Source organism: Gigantopelta aegis, chromosome 4 (assembly GCF_016097555.1).
Source record: "Gigantopelta aegis isolate Gae_Host chromosome 4, Gae_host_genome, whole genome shotgun sequence".
NCBI classification, from domain to species: Eukaryota; Metazoa; Mollusca; class Gastropoda; order Neomphalida; family Peltospiridae; genus Gigantopelta; species Gigantopelta aegis.
In genome coordinates, this window is record NC_054702.1 from 95,326,906 (window position 1) to 95,350,355 (window position 23,450).

General features: G+C 37.6%; 2 protein-coding genes and 1 long non-coding RNA gene across 3 annotated transcripts; all 3 read right to left on the minus strand.

The window, feature by feature from the left end:
* Positions 1-474: 474 nt before the first annotated feature.
* Positions 475-14,549, minus strand: LOC121371472. The gene is made up of 5 exons (XR_005957798.1): positions 14,471-14,549; positions 4,109-4,175; positions 3,629-3,763; positions 2,527-2,601; positions 475-592 (listed from the first exon to the last, which is right to left on the minus strand). It is a non-coding gene; the product is annotated as an uncharacterized LOC121371472 (long non-coding RNA).
* Positions 14,550-19,163: 4,614 nt separating this feature from the next.
* On the minus strand, positions 19,164-19,741 carry LOC121370088. Its single transcript, XM_041495188.1, has 2 exons — positions 19,600-19,741; positions 19,164-19,387 (listed from the first exon to the last, which is right to left on the minus strand). The coding sequence occupies exons 1-2, from the start codon at positions 19,739-19,741 to the stop codon at positions 19,164-19,166; spliced, it is 366 nt and encodes a 121-aa protein (XP_041351122.1).
* A 956-nt stretch (positions 19,742-20,697) lies between these two features.
* LOC121370089 (craniofacial development protein 2-like) lies at positions 20,698-21,354 on the minus strand. Its single transcript, XM_041495189.1, has one exon. The coding sequence runs from the start codon at positions 21,352-21,354 to the stop codon at positions 20,698-20,700; it is 657 nt and encodes a 218-aa protein (XP_041351123.1).
* Between the last annotated feature and the right edge of the window lie 2,096 nt (positions 21,355-23,450).

The window sequence follows — 23,450 nt, forward strand, 5'->3', positions numbered from 1 at the left end:
CCCAGCTATTTGGACTGTCTGAACACACCCCAGAACACACCCCAGCTATAAGGTTAGCGAATTATTTGATTGGATCCCAGTGTGGTTATCTGGTTTAACGTGAATCACACCAGCCTGACTAGCTGTCTCAGACTTTCATCAGCCTTAAACCTACTTGGCTGAAACCCCTGAGTCGTCGAGGCCTGGACAGTGACAAAGACACATGACCTAAATAGTCCTTTATTAATAGACAGCACTCAAGTTTGGTGGAGTGTCTAACACACGATTAACTTTCGTGTCTCCTGTACACCTATTCAAGTACAGAGATTAGCTTTGATTATCATATCGATTATCTTCTATTAGTCATCTTTTAATACACGACAAAACCACAAATGTTGACCACGTGGTCAAAGAGTATCAGAAATAAAGTCCGATTGGTGTTTTCCCTTCATGGTTTTCCCCATACTAAATGTTTGATAGCAACAGGTAGCAATGTTAAAAATTATACTTTTATTTTTTTAAAGAGTGTATAGGTATGTAGTGCAATCATATTTTGTTTTTAGTTATTGCTTTGAGTTGTCTATTTGTTGTTGAACACCGATCTCAGGTTTTGCTGAAAGAGACAAGACAGGTAAGCTTTTGTATTTTGCCGGTAATTTGGTGTGGGCGGCACAACACTATGATATAGCGAATGTGTTGTGGTTTCCTGTAATATAAGCATGCATTTGAAATACACATTGAATGACAAGCATGGTGCATTTAGTCGATATATCATAGACACATTTGTGGTTAAAGTATGTTACAACGATCTTTTCCTTAATTATAACAGTTTTAAACTGCAAACAATAATTCTTTTAGTGTTTACGCACTGAATTGCTTAGACTCAAACACTCAAACGTATGAGACTCGAGGCCTCGATCAAATTTAACTTTTTCCCCGCAAAATTCAAGTGTATTGAAATCAGTTGTCTCCGCTTCAGCACATTAACACCCGTCCACACAGATTTTGCCTGAAGTTCTATGGCGATTTTTCTCTTTCTGCGTAAATATGCATTTTCCAGTATATTAAAAAAATGCCGAGCGTCCCGTTCCTTCAGACCCAAATATTATGTTTTCCCAACCCTAACATTGTCATTGATCTGGGGATAATAAAGTTAAAAAACAAGTATGTCTTCCCAGGTTTACACCATCTCTGTAAATAATTATTTGTTAGTGGGTAGTTCTTTAAGAACATTTATAATGACTTAATGTTGTTGGTGGTAATGCAGATGTAAAACTATTTTACTTTGATAGACGCTCTTTCAAAACAGAGTTTGATCTCATCAAGGCACTAGATAGAGATTCATGGAATCAATAACTATTTTACAAAATGCCTATTCGACTGTGCAGATTCTTGACATTTAGTAAATCACGCACATTTACTGTTTGCCGTTCCTTTACCATATCTAAGATATCAATCAATGTTCATAATAGCAAGCTACACTTAACACATCTTTAGTTTATTTTTAACCTTGTCATCCAGTCTTATAAGAAAATGCCCAGACAATTATTGCCCTATTGAACTTATTTATGAGATGCAGATGGGACTAATAATAATTTGGAATAAAAGCAGATGAGTGCATGTCATCACCGCTGTATTCATTCAAATGAGCTCTGTCCTGTGCTGGGGCGGGACGTAGCCCAGTGGTAAAGCGCTCGCTTGATGCTCGGTCTGTGGGATGGTGCATATAAAAGATCCCTTGCTACTAATGGAAACAATGTAGCGGGTTTCCTCTCTATGACTGTGTCAAAATGACCATATGTTTGACATCCAATAGCCGATGATTAATAAATAAATGTGCTCTAGTGGTGTCGTTAAACAAAACAAACATCTTCTTATTTAATCATTTTGAACTTTGTTAAACGTTCTCCAATTAATTACTTTTTAATTTGTAATTTCTTGACCAGGGTCGCATTCATCTTTGGTTTGTGTGTTCAGTAAGCGTGATTTTCAGCTGCTCATCTCTCGGGCCTATGCATCTAATCCTAATGTAAGGTCAAGGTCAATTTGAATTGTATTAGGTTTTTAATTGTTTATAACTTTTTAATCCTATCGAATGGATTGCTTTAATATTGATGTACATTTCCACTAAGGGATATTATTTCATCTAAACAGTTCTGTGTTCATAAATATGATACGACTACTAGGTGTACTCTCTCTCACTCTCACTCTCACTTCTCTCTCTCTCACCTCTCTCTCTCACTCTCTCTCTCACTCTCTCACACACTCTCTCACACACTCTCTCTCACACACACACACACACACACACACACGAGGCACATACACACACATTAGTACAGGTTTATCTGTATAATAATACGTTTATTAGGTTATATGTAGCTCGTACCTGTCTCTAAATTATAGAATACTAGTACATGTATAAAGAAATGTACTTGTTTGTAACAGTTTTACGCTACTAAGAACAATATTATAATTATGAATTTTTCTCTAAATGAAATGGGTTTACAGAATGTATTACACAATGTTATAATAGTGTTAAAGAATTACCTTTCTTTGTATATTGGTATAAACCACTCCAGTGTTATAGGAAAAACTGTGGACCCACAACAATCTCCTGAAAAACTGTAAAACCACAAAAGCTACTGTTACATCCAGATGTGACTAAAACACGGACCGAACACGAACTGTATCTGTGTACCAGTGAACCTAGCTGTATGTACACTATAATTGTCAGATAGTCTACAAAACCTAGTGGACAACCGATCTCGTTGTGTATTATACATATGTACTCGAGTGATAAGAAGTGTGTGACATTGTCGTTAAGCACAGTGGAATTGCTATACGAGTTTTATTATTATACATGATATAGAGTATAAAACCTACATACTAGCGTGACGTCTACGTGCGATACAGACAAAACGTATCTAACAAGATAAACCAAACTGTATATTTCTATTAAACAACTATTTGCAAGTTAAACTATACTTAGTAGACAGAGGTATGGCATTCGTTATTATGTATCCTATTAAAACAAATTTAAATGAATATAATTACAAACTTTCAGCGTTTGTACGATTTACTCTATTCTGATTGGAATTTATTGTGTTATATGTAGCTCGTACCTGTCTCTAAATTATAGAATACTCCAAAAGGTCTAAGGAAAACCACGCAATTGTCGTATCCAGTAGGAGAGTATATTCCGGTGTTTGGCAAATGTTAGAGAAATTGACTGGCCGTCACAGTAGCTTTAGCTAGTTCCCTATATGTATTACAGTACTACAGTTAATAATTTCCACTAGCCCAGATCAAAACTGCACTAGCCATGACTGTGGGCTAGGGGATTTGTCGAACACTGTATTCCAGCAACCAAATGTCAAACACAAAATATAGAAATACTGACTAGTAACAGTATACAGGGGCGTGTATATTATGTTACTGTGCGGGACTATCCCATTACATATCGTCTAAGCATGCGGATCTTTTCTTCCTTTTTTACGTGCAAAATGTCTTCAAATGAATCTATTCAAGGGGTGTACACTAAATAGTAGGGTATCTGGACTTTGGTACGCACTCAACTGAAAAAAAGAAGAAAAAAAGAGATCCTTTGATCGAGGTACGAGGTGGGGAGTATTTCAGGTTCTTTTCATACCTGCTGGCTGTTGAAAGTATTTGTGTAGCAGTATCAGATTTTTCACTTTTCCAGAACACAGGAAGGAAAACAGCTACGGGTGGGTTCAGACAATTTGTTCGATGTCACAACAAAATGAAGACAAGGAAAAACACCCTACAAGAACAATAAAACAACAATAAATATCACATCATAGAATACATATAGAATTCATGTATATGTCACCAAGTAAAATAATTTACGTATACATATAACATTTATATCACAATTTAAGCAAATATATTTAATCATATTCATCCCATCATAAAAATAATGTAAATTGAATTATCCTGCTTTAAATCCTAAGTATTTAATGCCAAACTATAAAAACATTCGATAACATAAAGCAAATACATGTAATAAGTACACTTGATGAACATGACAAATACAACTGGTCATATACCACAGTTATACATGAAAAACTGATATTTGACAAACATAATAATTATATAAAACTCATACCAGGTAGATGTCACCTGGGTGTAAGATAAACTGGATTCTCCAGCACACAGAAAGAGAACAGGACAATCTACAATTCAAATACAAGACATATAAAAGAAACTATTGACAATTACACAGTTAATACATCACATATCGTTAAACACGATGAACTAAAACACATACACATACAAATACACATACACATACACAATTAACATGACATTCAGATTGTAGGTTTTCTTTAAGCCAGCTATCTTGAACAAATATTTATACAGTGTAATTTAATCTATATACCCAATATAAATAATCATTACTTTATATCTTCATAAAGTAATTAAACAATAACTAGCCACAGTACTTTCTAATGGTGTTAACTAACAATACATGCATACAAAACATACATATATTAAATAAAACAAAATACAGACTAACCTTTCAGATAATATCCACTTTCAAATAATACTTTCAGTTCTACCTTTAAAAATGAAATCTGGCCTGACAATATAATCTTAACAGGAGAAATAAACCTGAACACTAGAGACAAGTTGTTTTATTCCCTGATGGGCTTGGGAGAGGAGTTTGAGAACAATAGTTAACATGCAAGGCAAGTAACGTGCGTTAGTACAGTGTAAACTGAAAGAAACGATTACCACAATTACAAGTTACCAGCCTATTGTTTGACATAACCTGGCTAAGGATAAAATAAAACATTAGTTACACAATAAGCTCACAGCAGGCAAGCTGTAAATAAAAATATACATTAATTACAAAAGCTGATAGCAGGCAATATCTGCAAATAAAACATTAAATACAAATCCTAACTAAAACAAATATCACATACTTCCACATTTGCTTATCACGATATGCCTCGATAGTTTACGTAAAATATTATAAATGCAGTACAAATGCGACGGCAACAACCCCAACCCCCCGCATCAGTCACACACCTCCCTCATATTTGAGGTGGGATGGTAGAATCTACGTGGCTTGTGTTACATTAAAATCTATCCCACTGGAGTGAACAAAGTATTTCGTTTCATTTTGTAACTGAAGAGCATATAAACAACACAACGCGGGGTACTATTTTGAGAAACACTTATGATACCTACTTTTAATACCAGGCAGTCGACAATCACATTCCGTCTTAAACGTTAGCTGACACTCCAGTGCGCATTTTTCGTCTGGTCGGTTAAGGTGCGTTTTCACGGGATGATTTATAGTACTAACCTTTAGTGCATGATATGAGGACTAATCAAGATCACAGTTAGTTGTAGGGCGTTCTGCACTGGCGAACTGCGTGAACATAGCGTGTACCCACGATGGTCGTGCCTGAACCTTCATTATCGCACTGTTCGCGCATGCACACACACACACACACACACACACACACACACACACATATATATATATATATATATATATACAGTCAAACCTGTATTAAGCACAAGGGAGTAGATAAAGACAGGTAAAGACAGATAAAGACAGGTGGCCTCTGATTACAGGTTGCCACATACAGTCTTTAAAACATGTGTTTTACCGTCTGTACTACTAATTGACGGATGTGTACTTCACAATTGACTCTAAATCAACTTTTGACATGTCGCCTACTTCAGAAAAAAAATGAAACTGGAATGTATTAAATTAACCGTTCTCAACAACTTTGTTTTCTTTTTCCATTCAATTATTTAATTCCTACTTCATGCGGTGTACTGTCATTGTAAGTAAATTTATATATGTCAACCGTAGCCTGCCCAGAGGCAATTAAATGTATTCCAAGTCATACTTTCTTAATTGATACACAGTTGAGATGTCGGGACTGAAAGGGTACTAGCATTCCTGAAGGGGTGAAGATCGGTTATTTGCTGCACCTTATCGTTGTTGTTAAAATATCCTTTTTATATAACAGTGAACGTTTAATGTGGCCGCTTAATATAGGTATTAAGGATCCGATTTAGGTGGCCGCTGGCCGCGTTAGACAGGTGACCGCTTATTACAGGTGCATTTACATTATAAATCGTTTGGGAGGAAAAAAGTGGCCGCTTAAGGCAGGTGATCGCTGATTACAGGTGGCCGCTAGGACAGGTTTGACTACATACATACATACACACAGAGACATACAGATACATACATACACAAACATACACACACACCGATGCATACAGATATATATACACACACACAGATACACACACATAGATACATACACACACACACAGATACACACACATAGATACATACACACACAGATACACACACATAGATACATACACACACAAACACATACAGATACATACATGCAGAGAGAGAGAGAGAGAGAGAGAGAGAGAGAGAGAGAGACAGAGAGAGAGAGACATACACGTATACACACAAACACAAAGACACACACACGCATACACAGAAACAGATACATACATACACACAGAGAGATACATACAGATACATACACACATACATACATACATACACACACAGAAACACACACAGATATATACACACACATACATACACACACACACACACAGAGACACATACAGATACACACACACATACTTACATACATACACACAAAGAGACACATACATATACATACACACAAACATACACAAACACATACAGATACACAAACACACACAGAGAGAGATACACACATACAGATACATACACACACAGAGACACATACAGATACATACACGCAGATACATACATACATACACACAGAGACACATACAGATACACACACACACACACATACACACAGAGAGACACATACAGATACACACACACATACATGCATACACACATACATGCATACATACACACACACACACACACACACAGAGACACATACAGATATATACACACATACATACATACACACACAGAGAGACACATACAGATACATACACACACATACATACACACATAGAGACACATACATGCATACACACATACATACATATACATACACACAGTGAGACACATACAGATACATACACACACAAACACATACACACACAGACACATGCAGATACATACAGAGAGAGAGAGAGAGAGAGAGAGAGAGAGAGAGAGAGAGAGAGAGAGAGAGAGAGAGAGAGAGAGAGAGAGAGACATACACGTATACACACAAACACAAAGACACACACACGCATACACAGAAACAGATACATACATACACACACAGAGATACATACAGATACATATACACATACATACATACATACATACACACACAGAAACACACACAGATATATACACACACATACATACACACACACACAGAGACACATACAGATACACACACACATACTTACATACATACACACAAAGAGACACATACATATACATACACACAAACATACACAAACACATACAGATACACAAACACACACAGAGAGAGATACACACATACAGATACATACACACACAGAGACACATACAGATACATACACGCAGATACATACATACATACACACAGAGACACATACAGATACATACACACACACACATACACACAGAGAGACACATACAGATACACACACACATACATGCATACACACATACATGCATACATACACACACACACACACACACACACACACACACACACACACAGAGACACATACAGATATATACACACATACATACATACACACACAGAGAGACACATACAGATACATACACACACATACATACACACAGAAAGACACATACATGCATACACACATACATACATATACATACACACAGTGAGACAGATACATACACACACAAACACATACACACACAGACACATGCAGATACATACAGAGAGAGAGAGAGAGAGAGAGAGAGAGAGAGAGAGAGAGAGAGAGAGAGAGAGAGAGAGAGAGAGAGAGACATATATATACATACAGATACACATACAGATACATACACACACAGAGACACATACAGACACATACACACACAGAGACACATACAGATACATACACACAGATACACATACAGATACATACACACACAGAAACACATACAGATACTTACACACACACATACAGATACACATACAGATACACACACATACACACACACACACACACACACACACATATATATATATATATATATATAGATACATACATACACAGAAACACTATTAGTTACGCGGTTTTTTTGTCAGGCGTACGGGATTGTACGCCCCTCCACCCCCCCCCCCCTACCCCCACCCCCACCTCCAAGGAAATACGCCTCAGGAAATACAGATTTTGGAGGGGTAAAACACCTATTTTTTACCTCCGATATCTCGACGATATACTTCATCATTTGGCCACATTCCAAACACGAATTTTGGAACGTTTTTGAGCTATTAAATCAACAGGATGACAATATCAAACTTAAGGTCACAATATCAGATCAATCAGTTGACCTTTTGGATGTAACAATTTATAAAGGTACACAGTTCGAAACATCAGGTTACCTAGACTACAAAGTGTTTATAAAACCCACAGACACACAAACTTAACCACTGCAAGTATTTTCACATATGCCACACCTTTAAAGGCATTGTTAAATATCAGATTATTAGATTTCACAGAAATTCGAGTAACAAACATAATTTCAATGAGGCTTGTTCACCTTTATTTAGTACTTTAAGACCTAGGAGAGAGAGAGAGAGAGAGAGAGAGAGAGAGAGAGAGAGAGAGAGAGAGAGAGAGAGAGAGAGGAGAGAGAGAGAGAGAGAGAGAGAGTGAAAGAGAGACGAGTTCGTAAATAACATAACCTAATAAACATAAAATTATATATATAAACCTATACTAATTTGTGTGTGTGTGTGTGTGTGTGTGAGAGAGAGAGAGAGAGAGAGAGAGAGAGAGAGAGAGAGAGAGAGAGAGAGAGAGAGAGAGAGAGAGAGAGAGGTTGTGTGTATGTGAGAGAGAGAGGTTGTGTGTGTGTGAGAGAGAGATTGTGTGTGTGAGAGAGAGAAAGGTTGTGTGTGTGTGTGTGTGAGAGAGAATGTGTGTGTGTGTGTGTGAGAGAGGTTGTGTGTGTGTGTGTGTGTGTGTGAGAGAGAATGTGTGTGTTCGAGTGTGTGCGAGTGCGTGTGCGTGTGCGTGTGCGTGTGTGTAAACACGTATGTATCACATACTCTTTAAAGAGAACATATTATACGGTGATATGCTACAAATTGAAGACTGGTTTAAAGGCATCTGATTGGCTGTTTTATAGTGATCATCTAGATCTCCAAAACCCACTTCCAAAACTTATTAGTAACTGACATATAAGTTAACTGTGCAAGCACCATAAATATGTTGTAGGTGGAAAATACGATTAAATTAATTTAACTCTGTTTTAATAGAATATATAAGAAAGAATGCCACACTTATAGTTTAACTTGTAAATCGTTGTTTAAAGAGATATCCAGTTAGCTTTATCTTGTTTGATACGTTTTGAGAAGAAGGAAGGAAATGTTTTATTTAACGACTCACTCAACACATTTTATTTACGGTTATATGGCGTCAGATATATGGTTAAGGACCACACAGATATTGAGAGAGGAAACCCGCTGTCGCCACTTCATGGGGTACTCTTTTCGATTAGCAGCAAGGGATCTTTTATATGCACCATCCCACAGACTGGGTAGTACATACCACGGCCTTTGATATGCCAGTCGTGGTGCACTGGCTGGAACGAGAAATAGCCCAATGGGCCCACCGATGGGGATCGATCCGAGATCGACCGTGCATCGAGCAAGTGCTTTACCATTGGGCTACGTCCCGCCCCTTTTGAGAAGACCCCCCCCCCCCCCCCAATTTTACTGAAATAGTAGGCCCTACTGTATCTAATAGTCACTCGTGTAGAATTCTTTATACATCACATTGGTGGCCCATTGGGCTATTTCTCGTTCCAGCCAGTGCACCACGACTGGTATATCAAAGACCGTGGATCGGGTATGCTGTCTGTGGGATGGTGCATATAAAAGACCCCTTGCTATTAATGGAAAAATACCTTTTGATTAACTAAGTCAAATCAACTAATTAGCTAAATTATGCATCAAAATTACCTTCAAGAAATTACGTAACATTTTCTATTTGACTTTAATCCCACTGGACATTCAATAGCACCAAAACCAACCCTCAACCGCTACCGATCCTGGTCGGGCTGTTAAAACCTATGACCTGACCTGACCTTGATGGAAAAATGTAGCGGGTTACCAAATGCCTGATATCCAATAGCCGATGATCAATTGAGTGTGTGGGCGCGTAGAACTACTTCCGGCTTGCTCGATTTGTGAATCGCCATTTTTATTAATTGTTAGTGATTTTAATGGAAGTAAGCTTAGATGTTTCTATTAGCAGTGCATTTTGTTTGTAGAGACAGTACCATTGTTTCAGCTATATTGTCGTTATTTACATTTTAGCACATTCTGTCTAACAGTACAAAACATAATAATTGATTCCTGAATTATGGTTGTCTGCAGTGACAAAAGCGAAACAGAATATAACATTAACTTCACTGTACATATAGTGTTTTGCTAAGGTGTGTAATAAAAATTATTAAAACGTTGGCATATATTTACAAATTATCCTAAATTATCCTAGTCCTAAAAGCAGACTTTGATTGGTGAATATTAATGGTAATGTTTTAATCATTTGGCAAAATGACGTTGTCATTTTATCCATAGGCGTCCGTTTTTGAAGGGTCCCCCCCCCCCCCTCCCCAAGTTACGAAAATGCCCTGATATGGAAAACAACATTTATTCATATTAGTATTACTACCAGTCAGCTATGTTGAGTTGCAAACTAATCACTACGTATTTGTACATGGACTACAACTAATATTGGGGGTAGAATGATGGAAATACACCGTGAAAAGGTTTCAGGCAAGCTCCTTTTGCCCGAATATCTCTATCTTTTTTCCCGAATTTGAGGTTTTGCTCCAACCCTGGGGGCCACTGCCCCCTTCGCCCTGTTTCGTATGCTTATGATTTTATTATAACGAAGGATGATATTCATCATGAGAATACAACAAATCGACGTCACAAATCTAATTGCATTTTAATAACGCTGGCTATAACTGTTACATGTACATGCATCTAGCAGGACCATTTAATACATAGTTTCTAGATAACAGAGTTCAGGCGCAAAACCCATTAAGTCCATCTGACTTCGTTTGTTTTAAAATGAAGATTCTTACCTGATGGTAATTTTAATTCTCACTTATTCCACTTTTCGTGTGTTGAAATGGTTATGGAGCAATGAACAAAAAAAATATGAATGTAAAAAATGAACCTTTATTAAAAAACTCGGTAATTACCAAAATGTGATTGATTTTTCTGCAAAACCAAGTAAGTCCACCTTCGGTTTGTTTGCAAAACTCAGTAAGTCCATTTCTAGAGACTAGTCTTATTGAAAGGTTGCAGAATCAAAGAACAGACAATTAGAAACATCTTAAAAGTGAAGGTTGAATTAAACATTTACAAAAGAAGAACTTTACTTGTCCATGGATGTACCAAAGTTTGGCAGTTGCTGGCCTATTGTTCCTAGCCTTCACAAAGCGTTAAAACTGACACTTATTTAAAACGATTGTACCATCCCAGTGTAATAACAATGACAGTAAGATACTCACTCTAGAATTATAATTATGGAAAGATGACTGGAAAATAATGCCAGTTGTGTCAAAACATACTCCATCTCCCATTGGAAGTCATAAAAAGATTACACGAAAGTTCAGTCAGTCATCCCGCCCCCTCCCCCAATTTAAACACACATCCATCGATTTATTGAAATCGGGCTAGTGAGTGTTAAAGTAATTTTACACAATATTGAACAAAGCTACCCTTTAATGTATTCTAAGTCATTTTCATTCAGAGTTCCGGCAGTACACAAAGCATTTTTATGTGTGCATGTTACACGAGGAATGAAACCTTCACCACTGTAGCGAGCTGTTTTGGCTATAGAACGGGCCGAACTTCGTAGCCGACGTCGTTTACGCTTTCCTGTTGGTGATAACATCACAGGTTCGTCAACTGCATCATAAGTTTCCATAACTAGCGTGGATAAATTGACCAAAATCCGAAGGAATTATACGAATTCAGCGCGCGTGCTTAACATGGGCGTGGCCATCTTATGCGTCATGTGATCTGATCTGATCTGCACGTGATTGGCGGTCTACAAACTACGTGGTTCTGCAAACAAAGTCAGATGGCGTTTCCGAGGTTCTGCTAAGAACTCGTATTCTAGCTTGGATTTACAGTGGGACTAACGGGCTTTTGAAGCAAAATTTATTTTATCAAGATTTGCCTCCAACGGTTATCTCAATTTTCATGGATGTGGCGTTACGAGGGTTTGCGCCTGAACTCCTCCATTATATATTATATTGAACATAGATCAGAGTTGTGACGCATTGTCACGTGGGACAACTACTTCCGGCTTGCTCGAGATTTTGAATCGCCATTTTTATTAATTGTTAGTGATTTCTAACTGAAGTAAGCTTAGATGTTTTTATTAGCAGTACATTTTGTTTTTAGAATAAGTACCATTGTGTCAGCTATGTTGTCATTATTTACATTTTAGCATATTCTGTGAAATAGTACAAAACATAACAATTGATTCCTGGATTATGGTTTTCTGCAACAACAAAAACGAAACAGAATAGAACATTAACTTCACTGTACGTATTATAGCTTTTTCCTATAATAAAATAATAACTTGCGTAATAAAATTATTAAAACGTTGGCATATATTTACAAATTATCCTAAATTATCCTAGCCCTAAAAGCAGACTTTGATTGGTGAATGCTAATGGTAATGTTTTTAATCATTTGGCAAAAAACACGTTGACATTTTATCCATAGGCGTCTGGGCTCCCGGTTTTTTTTTAGCGTTTTTCCCCCTAAGTTAAACGAAAATGCCCTAATATGGAAAACAACATTTATTCATATTAGTATTACTACCAGTCAGCTATATTGAGTTGCAAACTAATCACTACGTATCTGTACATGGACTTCCAACTATAATTGGGGGTAGAATGATGGAAATACATCGTGAAAAGGTTTCAGGCAAGCTCGTTTTGCCCGAATATCTTTATCTTTTTTCCCGAATTTGAGGATTTGCTCCAGCCCTGGGGGCCCCTGTCCCCTGCCCCCTTCTCCGTGTCTCGTATGCTTATGATTTTATTATAACGAAGAAGCAACTAAATAGTGGATAAATAACATGTACGTTTTTTTTAGGTTTTTTTCTCTCTCTGTCATCCGCAGTCTCGTTTATCTACAGCCGGCATTTTATCCTCATTACTGTTAATGAATTTTAACTGACGGGAAGATTGACGCTTCTTACTGAAGCACATCTTGTTTCTAGTCTAGGGTCCACTGTAGGAGCTACATTGTCGTTATGTAAAACAAATTTATACACTTCAAGATAGGTAGGAATCGAAATAAGAGACTGCTTTAAACGTGCTTATTACTCCTCTACTGGTCCAACCGGAGGGGACCAAACGTTTCGTCTCCGTCCTTCTGTGTCTGTCTGTCCGTCTGTTCAACATATAGTTTTCCGGGTGTTGTTTTTCACGATGCCTTAAGATTTTGAGCTGAAATTTTGTATTTAGTTTTATCATGTACTGTTAAAGATCAAGTTTGTCGTTCATAGCAATAACCCATTTTTGACAGAGTTATTGCCCTTATACTTAAGAGACACGAATGTTTGTTTTCATGAAAGTTTGTTTTTGCAATGACCCAAAATACTGAGCTGAAAGTTTGTATATAGCTTTATCATGCACCGTCACAAAAAAAATAAAATAATAATAATAATAACTTTCATGATGATTTACCCATTTTTCACTAAGTTAGACGGTTGATCTTAGGAGAAACGAAAATTTGTTGGGCCCGATATAGGACCAGTGTTGGTTTAGCAATACTCTCGGAACGCTTGGTTTATCTGTTGTACAATAGAGGCATTCTGATAAATGTTTAAAATAGTTTCATAATACAAATCGGGTACAAATTAGTAATGAAACTTTTTTCATCGAAATTGCTACACATATTTGCATCCTCCTTTTGCCCAATTCACAATTTGTTCAGTACTATTTTTGTGAATATATATATAGCATTTTTTGCATTCTTCTTGCTGACTTATTTGGACCAAAATAAATCGTGTGTGTTTGTGTGTGTATCTATGTTTTGATTGCCTCGCAAACAAAAAACTACGATTAGAAAATTTCATTTACTTCCTCCAATCTTTCTTCAACTTTTTTTCTATTTATGCCATAGTATTGGCATATTTTAATAATTACTTTCTGATTGAAATGCCTGGAACGGAGAAAAGTTAAGTACTATAGATATGACAACTATTTAATAATCAGTTATTCTGGTTAAAATTTGTTATTAGTAAGAATACGATTTCTTACCGTATGTATTAAAATATCCCAACTCAGATTAATATCCTTTCCTTACACAATATGTCCACCAGTCTCACATAACCATTCTACTTTTAAAAACACCCGTAACCAGTCATGAACTTACGAAGTTGATTTGTTTACATTATGCACCGTGGCAATATGTAAACATGACCGATATATTTCTTTAATCATTCAATACAGCATTCATTCGTGACATGTAATATTTACGATCCACTGAAGAATACTCTGACTGTACGAGAGCTAGACGGATATTTGGAAATACACTCTCGTTACAGTCAGAGACCTAGTTCATCAAGATAAACGTCTTCGGCACGATATTTATTATTGTGATGTTTATTGTTGTGCCGTAACGTTTATCCACTGGGTAGAATTTTCCATTTGCAATCACGATTTAATAAAATCAGGCATATGTGCTTTTTTTAAGAGCCTTAACACGTACAACAACATATTTTAATACATTTTAGACTACAATATTAAGTACAATACCTTTGGTAACCTTTCCAGGATTAGATGTTTGAAGATGACACATTTAAAAATTTGAAAGCTATTTTTATCCTGGCACATTGAAAATGCGGAATGAAAATATTGCGGAACGAGAATTATTCGTATCAAGCATTTTTCGTACACCCAATAAAAAGAAATATTGCGGAACTGAATGGAATTGATTATTTATTTTGTTATTTTTGTTTCTATATATGTGCTTTGTGTGGGTTGCATTACATGCATTATTAATATTATCACATTAAAGTTTTGGGGTGTAATTATTCTTTTTTTTATTATTAAAAAAATAATGATTGTCAGTACAGATCATTACTCATTTTAAGGCCTTCATTTATTTACTTTTTAAAAAATTATTATTTCCTTTAGTATTTTTTTAAAAAATATTATTACAGGCCATTGCTTACATGTGTTTCAAAGGTTTTTCTCTCTCTCTTTTTCTTAAAACAATTCTTAGTTTAATTATCATTGCAGGTCATTAGTTATTTTAAGGGTTTTATTTATTTATTTATTATTCATTTTTACTCTTCTTTTTTTTTTAATTTTCTTTTTTTTTTACCTATAATTACTGGTTATTAGTTATTTTAGGGGTTTTATTCAATAAAAAAATATATATATTATAAATTTCTTATAATTAACCTGCACAACCCCCAACTCCACAACCTAAAAAATCATTGATTATAATAGTTTCATTAATCTTTCATAATATTTATATTAATCTTTTATAGCAAGTTCTGGGGAAAGGGGAATAGACACAAAGAAATGGGGAGACAGACAATTTGAAAGTTAAACTGTCCGTTGAAAATATTTTATACATGTAAATCTAAAATGTTATAATGATTGTCAGCTCCATCTAATGTATTGCTTGAAACATATGACTTATAGTACAAGTTTTGAAAGTAGTTACATTACAAATCTGCACAGCAATGTACTTAAAGTACTGAAAAAGTATGTTCAACTACATAATTATTTTGCATTCATTCTCAAATGTTAACCATAACATTTAGAAATTAACATAAGTGTATGAACATGTTAACTGTAAACTTACCTAAAGTAATCCTGGTACCAACAAAAGAACAGGAATGATACACATCCATCCCACTACGTGTATGTTATTGTCAAGAGCACACCAATGTGCAGACAGGTACAAGACAGTTATCACAAGCAGCAGTTGTCTTAAAGTCACAGTTATGCATTAATTACAAAACATGTTCACATGGTTGCGAGGCAATCCTCAACAACACAGTTAATATTCAAACGGTTAAGTAGGAATCAAAGTACACATCGGTTTAGCCAATGTGCAGACATGTACAAGGCAGTCATCACAAGCAGCAGTTGTCATCAAAAAAAAAAGAAGAAATGTTTTATTTAACGACGCTCTCAACACATTTTATTTACGGTTATATGGCGTCAGACATATGGTTAAGGACCACACAGATTTTGAGAGGAAACCCGCTGTCGCCACTACATGGGCTACTCATTCCGATTAGCAGCATCTTTTATTTGCGCTTCCAACAGGCAGGATAGCACAAACCATGGCCTTTGTTGAACCAGTTATGGATCACTGGTCGGTGCAAGTGGGTTACACCTACCCACTGAGCCTTGCGGAGCACTCACTCAGGGTTTGGAGTCGGTATCTGGATTAAAAATCCCATGCCTCGACTGGGATCCGAACCCAGTACCTACCAGCCTGTAGAACGATGGCCTGCCACGACGCCACCGAGGCCGGTTTAACAAGAAAACAACAAGAAACAAGCAAATGCGTGATCATTTGCAACCCCGTTTCATCCCTCTATGTCTGTCTCCCCCAACCCCCCTCTGTGTTGTGTGTATATAAGTGTGTGTGTGTGTGTGTGTGTGTGTGTGTGTGTGTGTGTGTGTGTGTGTGTGAAGGAAACATTTATAAATGAAAAAAGCATGTTTATATTTAGTTAATAATTAAATTAATTTATTTATTTATTATTATTAAATCAATAATTTATTTATTATATTATTTATTTATTATAATTATTCAGTAATTTATTATTATATTATTATTTATTAAGTATTAATTAATTAATTTTTTAATTATATTATTTAGTTATTATTAATTAATTGATTTAAAAAAAATTATTCATTAATTAGTTTATTTATTATTATTATTATTATTATTATTATTATTATTATTATTAAACGTGATATTCCATTAAATATCGTGGAAGAAACTCGTGAACTCGAGACGAATAATAATAAAAAATAATCCGATTCCGCCAACAGTTTGCAATCACATTTTAAATATGCTCATAATGGCCGGCGGGAATATTCGAGATTTTGTTCGTAACTGAAAATTGGATTAATGCAGGATTACTATTTGGACAAACTGTCTATTTATACGTAAAACGTAACTCGGGAGGTTTTCTTTACACAGTAAGTCTTTATATTTGTTAGTACATCTCATATTTCGCCATGAAATAATTAATTCCATGATTTTATTGATTCCGCCTGAAATCTGAGCGGAAGGTGCACGCTTGTTTCGGCCATAAAAGTTGTAAACATCGCAGGTCCAATAAATGTCAAAATGTTAAAAAACCCGGACCGTAGATGTTTACCTTGGTGAACTATCAGAGACCAAGCTATGTAATTTCTTCGCAATCGCTGCACACCAAAGAGTTGACTCCCGCTCTAATACCACAACAATCCTATGTTTGCCGTCAAATACCTTTACATTGATAATTTTCGAATGCCTTGATTTAAAAAGAAAATCCACATATTAATCACTAATACACACACTACAGAAAGAAACCCGACAGCATCCACATTCAAATAAGCTCTGGCAAACTTCGGACAGCAGAATTTTAAGGTCGCTGACCTATATTGTGACGTTGCGTCACATGATCGCCCACTCAGTGGTCCCGTCTTCCAGGGGCTGTCTCATACCATAATAAGAGAAGTGCCCGACAATCACCTAAAAATGTTTGTTTTGTTTAACGACACCACTACAGCACGTTGATTTATTAATCATCGGCTATTAGATGTCAAACATTTAATAATTTTGTCTTACTCTTAAAAAGGACACCCGCAACATTTTTCAATTAGTAGCAAGGGATCTTTTATATGCACCATCCCACAGACAGGATATATAGAGGTTATTATCAAAATGTTTTTCGGTATCGTCAATATCATATATTAGAAATAAAAAATCTATTGTGCCAGCCTCTGGCGAGCATAATACATTAGTTTTATTCCTAATATATGATATTGACGATACCGAAACACGCGATGGTAATAATCACTTTATTATATATTCTTCAGTAAATGTAGGAGAACCTGAAATATTAATGTTAATATCAACTATTAGACCGAACATACGTTTTGACCATAGACATCCTAGTAAAGAACGTTCAGGTCTGTTTATCAACACACCGAAACACATTCCACAGTTTGCACGTGCCCCGTACACGTGCGTGGGGTGTCATTCTCGATGTTGACAATTTCCAGGAAGGTCGATTAATCACTGTGGAACATTATTTCTGTTAATCTTTTTCATTCTGTTGATCATACAGTTGTTATTGTTTTGTTTTAGTCATTTTTATTGTTTGAATTTGCAATTTGTTTAATCCCCTTCATGCTAAGAAGCACATAAGGCTGTAACCAGAGATCGCCACTGATGCTTGTCTTTTGCCAGCTTCTCCAGCAGCCCCCAGCTCAGACTGCTATCTCGGATTTCCTTCTCTTCTGTCCTCCTCCATGTTTCTTTCAATCTTCCTCATTTCCTTTTTCCAGGAGGAGTCCATTCTTGGTAGGGATGTTTGAGGCATTCTGATAACATGGCCAATCCAGCACCATCTTCGGTGCCTGATTTCCGATACCAATGACTCTGTGGAGGTTTGTTTATGGTGTTCTTTAATGGTTATGATGTTGGGCCAGAAGATATTCAGAATCCTGGGAAGGCACCGATTTTGAAAGACCTCCAACTTCTGACCGATGGTCTTGGTAATTTTCCAGGATTCTGCTCCATACAGTAGAGTGCTTAAGACAGTGCTTTTAAAAAGGCATATCTTTGTCTTCAAACTAATCTTGCTTGCTTTGTAGATGTTTCGGAGTGATGCAAAGGTCTGGCTTGCCTTGGAGTTTCTTGAGTGGATTTCTGCTTCACTGTTACCATCGGCTGTCATCTTAGAGCCAAGGTAGGTGAAGTTAACAACTACTGCAACTTTTCACCATGAAGGATGTTGGATTCGTTGGACTTCGTGTTCATTCTCATGAGTTTAGTCTTAGGAATGTTGATCTTGAGTCCAATCGTCTCTGCAGTGGTTGCTAGGTCTCGTGTCTTGGCCTGTATGTCTATATGTCGTCTGCGAAATCCAGGTCTTCGAGCATGCTTGCAAAAGTCCACTGGATCCCTCTTCTTCCTGATTGTTCCACATTCTTCAAGATCCAGTTTATCCCAATTATGAACAAGAATGGTGAAAGAATACGCCCTTGTTTTACACCAGTGTTCATATTGAAAGGGTCACTAAGAAGGTTGCCATTTATAACTTGAGAACAGAAATCTGTACATGACAGCCTGGTGATGTCAACAAGTTTGGAAGGTATGCCATAGTGTCTGAGTATCCGCCAGAGCGATTCCCTGTGAATACTGTCAAAGGCTTTTTCAAAGTCGATGAAGTTGACATATACTGTTGAGTTCCACTGCTTGTTCTGTTCCGGGATCTGTCTCAAGGTGAAGATGTGATCTCTGCAAGACATTCCTTTCCAAAATCCAGCTTGTTCTTGACGCATTTCATTTTCTAATGCGGTGGTTAGGCGACTATGTATGATTTTGTTGAAGACCTTGCTGGTGATTGACAGCAATGTAATTCATCTCCAGTTGTTACAGTTCGTAAGATCTCCTTTGTTTGGCAATTTGACTAGTATGCCGGTTTTCCAATTTGCTGGTATATCTTCTGTCTCCCAAATCTGCTTGAAGATCTCAGTCAGGATTTTTGGTGTTTCATTTTCTTCTGCTTTTAGCATTTCTGCAGTTACCCCATCCGCCCCTGGTGCTTTTCCATTCTTCATAGCTCTAATGACATTCTTCACTTCTGTGAGTGTTGCTGGATCAATATTAATGTCAAGGTCTTGGTCTGCTTCTGGATTTTCTGCTAGGCTGTTTGGTTCTGCTCTGTTCAGTATGCTTTGGAAGTGATCTTTCAATCTGGCTAACCTTTCGGTTTCGTTTGTTACGAGGTTTCCATTCATATCCTTGACGGGTAGGTCATTATGATGGTTTCTTCCCTTCAGAGTTTTTGTGATTCTGTATAGAGTTTTCGAATTTTGTCTTTGTTCAGTTTGCTCTGCTTGATCTACCAAACCCTCAATGTAGACTTCCTTGTCATGTTTTGCCATCTTCTTAACGTCCTTGTCCAGCTCCGAGTATTTGTTTTTTGAAACGATCTTTAAGCCTCTGTGAGCTGGAAGCATTCATTTTCCTTTTTGTTTCTTTTCTTTTAGCAATCTTTTCCCAAGTCTCTTTTGGAATCCACTCTTCTTTTTTCTTCTTTTTGTATCCAAGGATCTTCTCTCCTGTTTGCACAATAATTTTGTTGAAGGTTTCAGTGTTTATTTCATCTCCCTCTTCTAAGGCTTTGAAACGGTTTCTGAGTTCGAATTGGAAGGATCTTCTTACTACGGTATCTTTTAGTTTTGTGGAATCGAACTGTAAGCCTCTTTCCTGTCCCTTCTTTGTCTTCAGCAGTTTAAGTGATATGAGTCCAATCACTAGAGTGGTCACTAGCAACATCTGCACTTCGTCTTGCCTTTACATCATGTAAAGAACTTCTCCACTTTCTGTTTATCAAGATGTGGTCAATCTGGTTGATAGTGGAGCCATCTGGTGATGTCCATGTCAGCTTGTGGATATCTTTATGTTGGAACAGGGTGCCACCCACAACTAAATTATTTTCTTCACACAGTTCACAGATCTGCTTCCCATTTTCATTCATAATTCTGCAACCATTTTCCCCCATGATCTGTTCTTTTCCAGTGTTTTCATTTCCAACTTTTGCATTAAAGTCCCCAATCACAAGCAGCATATCATGTGCTGGAACATTTTGAAGGATATGCTGCAACTGATCATAGAAGATGTCTTTATCTTCTTCCTCAGCATCCTCAGTTGGAGCATAGCACGATACAATGGAGAGTTTTGTGTACTTGGAATTGAATCTAGCACCGAGAAGTCTTGATCCAACTGGTTTCCATTCCATCAGTTTCTTGACGATACCGATGCCTTCTGAGTGGTGATTGTCCTGTCGTCCTGTGTAGAGCAGTGTTTGTCCATTTGCAAGCTGCATTCTGCCTGCTCCTGTCCACCTCGTTTCACTGATTCCTAGGAAATCGATTTTGTAGTTGTCCATTTCTTTGATGACAAGCAAGTTTTCCAGTCTGGTACATAGTCCTTACATTCCAACATTCGATTTTCATCTTAGTTTTTGGCTTCTGGAAATTCACCGTCGGGATGGCAGCTCCCAGCTGGGTTTCACTGCCCTCTGTCATTGATCCAGTCTCCTGGTCTGCTTCATTCCGTAGGCCACGATTTTGATCTCTGATTTCAGTTTCTGTAACAATATTGGTATTTTACGGGAATGGGTTGTTAGCCCATTGCCCAACCCCCAACCTGGAGGACCAGGAGGTCACTTTTTTGTCTGTGCTCTACCCTATGACCAATCCGGCTTGGGTGACCCTACCAGAAGTACTAGACTCCCACCGGCATAGCTCTTAGGGTAGGGTCCCTGAGACACACAAGCTAACTCACCACGACAAGGTAAAGACCTCAAGAGCTAGGAATTTGCGATTTACTGATTTAAAAAACCCGTAAACTTTCAAATTTCACTTCTGACCCCAATCGTCCTTCAAGATCTTTGGTGGTCATAAAACCTACTGTAATACTGAACTACCAGTTGTAATGTTTGCCCAATTAATTCACTATTATCATATATCCATTTCCCACAGCTAGTATACCTCACAATTTTGGCAATTGTAAATTCTTATTAGAGTTCCCCTACTTTTTTTGAACAGTATATAATTTCAAGCTTAATACAACGTGTTTTTGTAAACAGTATTCGTAACTTTAATTCCACTTAGCCATGACGTGATATTCAAATGACGTAAGCATATGTGCACAACACAGAGGATCTTACACAAACTGGAATAATGGCGAAATATAATGATAATGTTCAAACCACAACCTAGTACACAATTTGTCGAGTGTAGGATACTGCCCTCTAATATTATCACTCCTACTCTGAGCTCTCAAAGATGAAGCTGTGTTCAGAAATCGTCTGGATAGCTTCCCCTGCTTCGTGTTGGCCAAGTATCGTATTCAACACGACGGTAACTCGGCAGTTGTCACCCTTATCTACGGGGACAACAGGCCTAGAAGATCCAGCACTTGGCAGAGAAGGCGGCCCAAGACAGCACAGGGGGGAACTAAACCCGGCGGCTCAACTGCCAGGAGCGGTCCCACCTGCTTCCAAGAAGAAGTCGAAACCGGCAGGGGCAAACCGGGGGGGGGGGGGGGCAAAACCGGCAGATCAACTGCCCGGGGCGGTCCCTTCTGCTTCATCGCCCCCTTCAACTCGAATGCAGTGCACACCAGGAGCGGCAAAGTGGGGACCAAAGCTGTCAGTTCCACTGACAGTGGCAGTCCCTTCTGCAGCAGTACCATCGTTCCACCAGCCAGTCCACCGGTGACTCCAATGATTGTTGTTGCGGACGCAGTGCGTGAACCCAAGAAACGGAAGGTGTCGGAACAGGACCCGCCCAGACCTCAGCCCAGCGACAAGCTGCCAGCCAAGTACCACGGCGATGTTAGGGGGGAATAATACCCATCCCTCTTAGCTCGGCCCCTACAAGGAAACTAGTTGGAGACCAACACCATCAGGTCAGGGGTGGTACCAACTACAGCTTAATGCACTGAGTGACAAATACTACTTAACATCAGAGCGGAACGGCGTGTATTAGCAAGGACTCCTGAAAAAAGCAATAGACAATGCATTTTTACATCGCAGATCCAACCATACTTCGGGAACGCTACATTGACTTAGTCAAGGCCTTCCCTAACCTCCGAACAGATCGCCTCATCACTATGCCATGAGTTCCACTGCTAACCTCTCCAAGAACTTTCGCCTTCAGTCGGACTAAAAATTTTGGCTGTCAGGCGCGTATCAGGATTTTTTAATAGAGGAGGCCCAAAACCTGTTGTATTTTTTAAAAATAGAATTTAAAGGTCTGTGACAGGTGGACGGAATAACTTTGCATTTTTGTGTATTCTGTAATATATATTGTTTCACCAAAATAGGGGGGGGGGGGCTGCGCCTGGACGTAGTTGGAATTTGTTAAAAAAAAAATAATAAATAGTCCAACGCATTTTATTTTGGCAGCCCGTCTTAAATTGCTCAAATCACCTTAAACCTTTTCGGCTGAGCTTTTTAAATTTTATGTTTGGACTTAG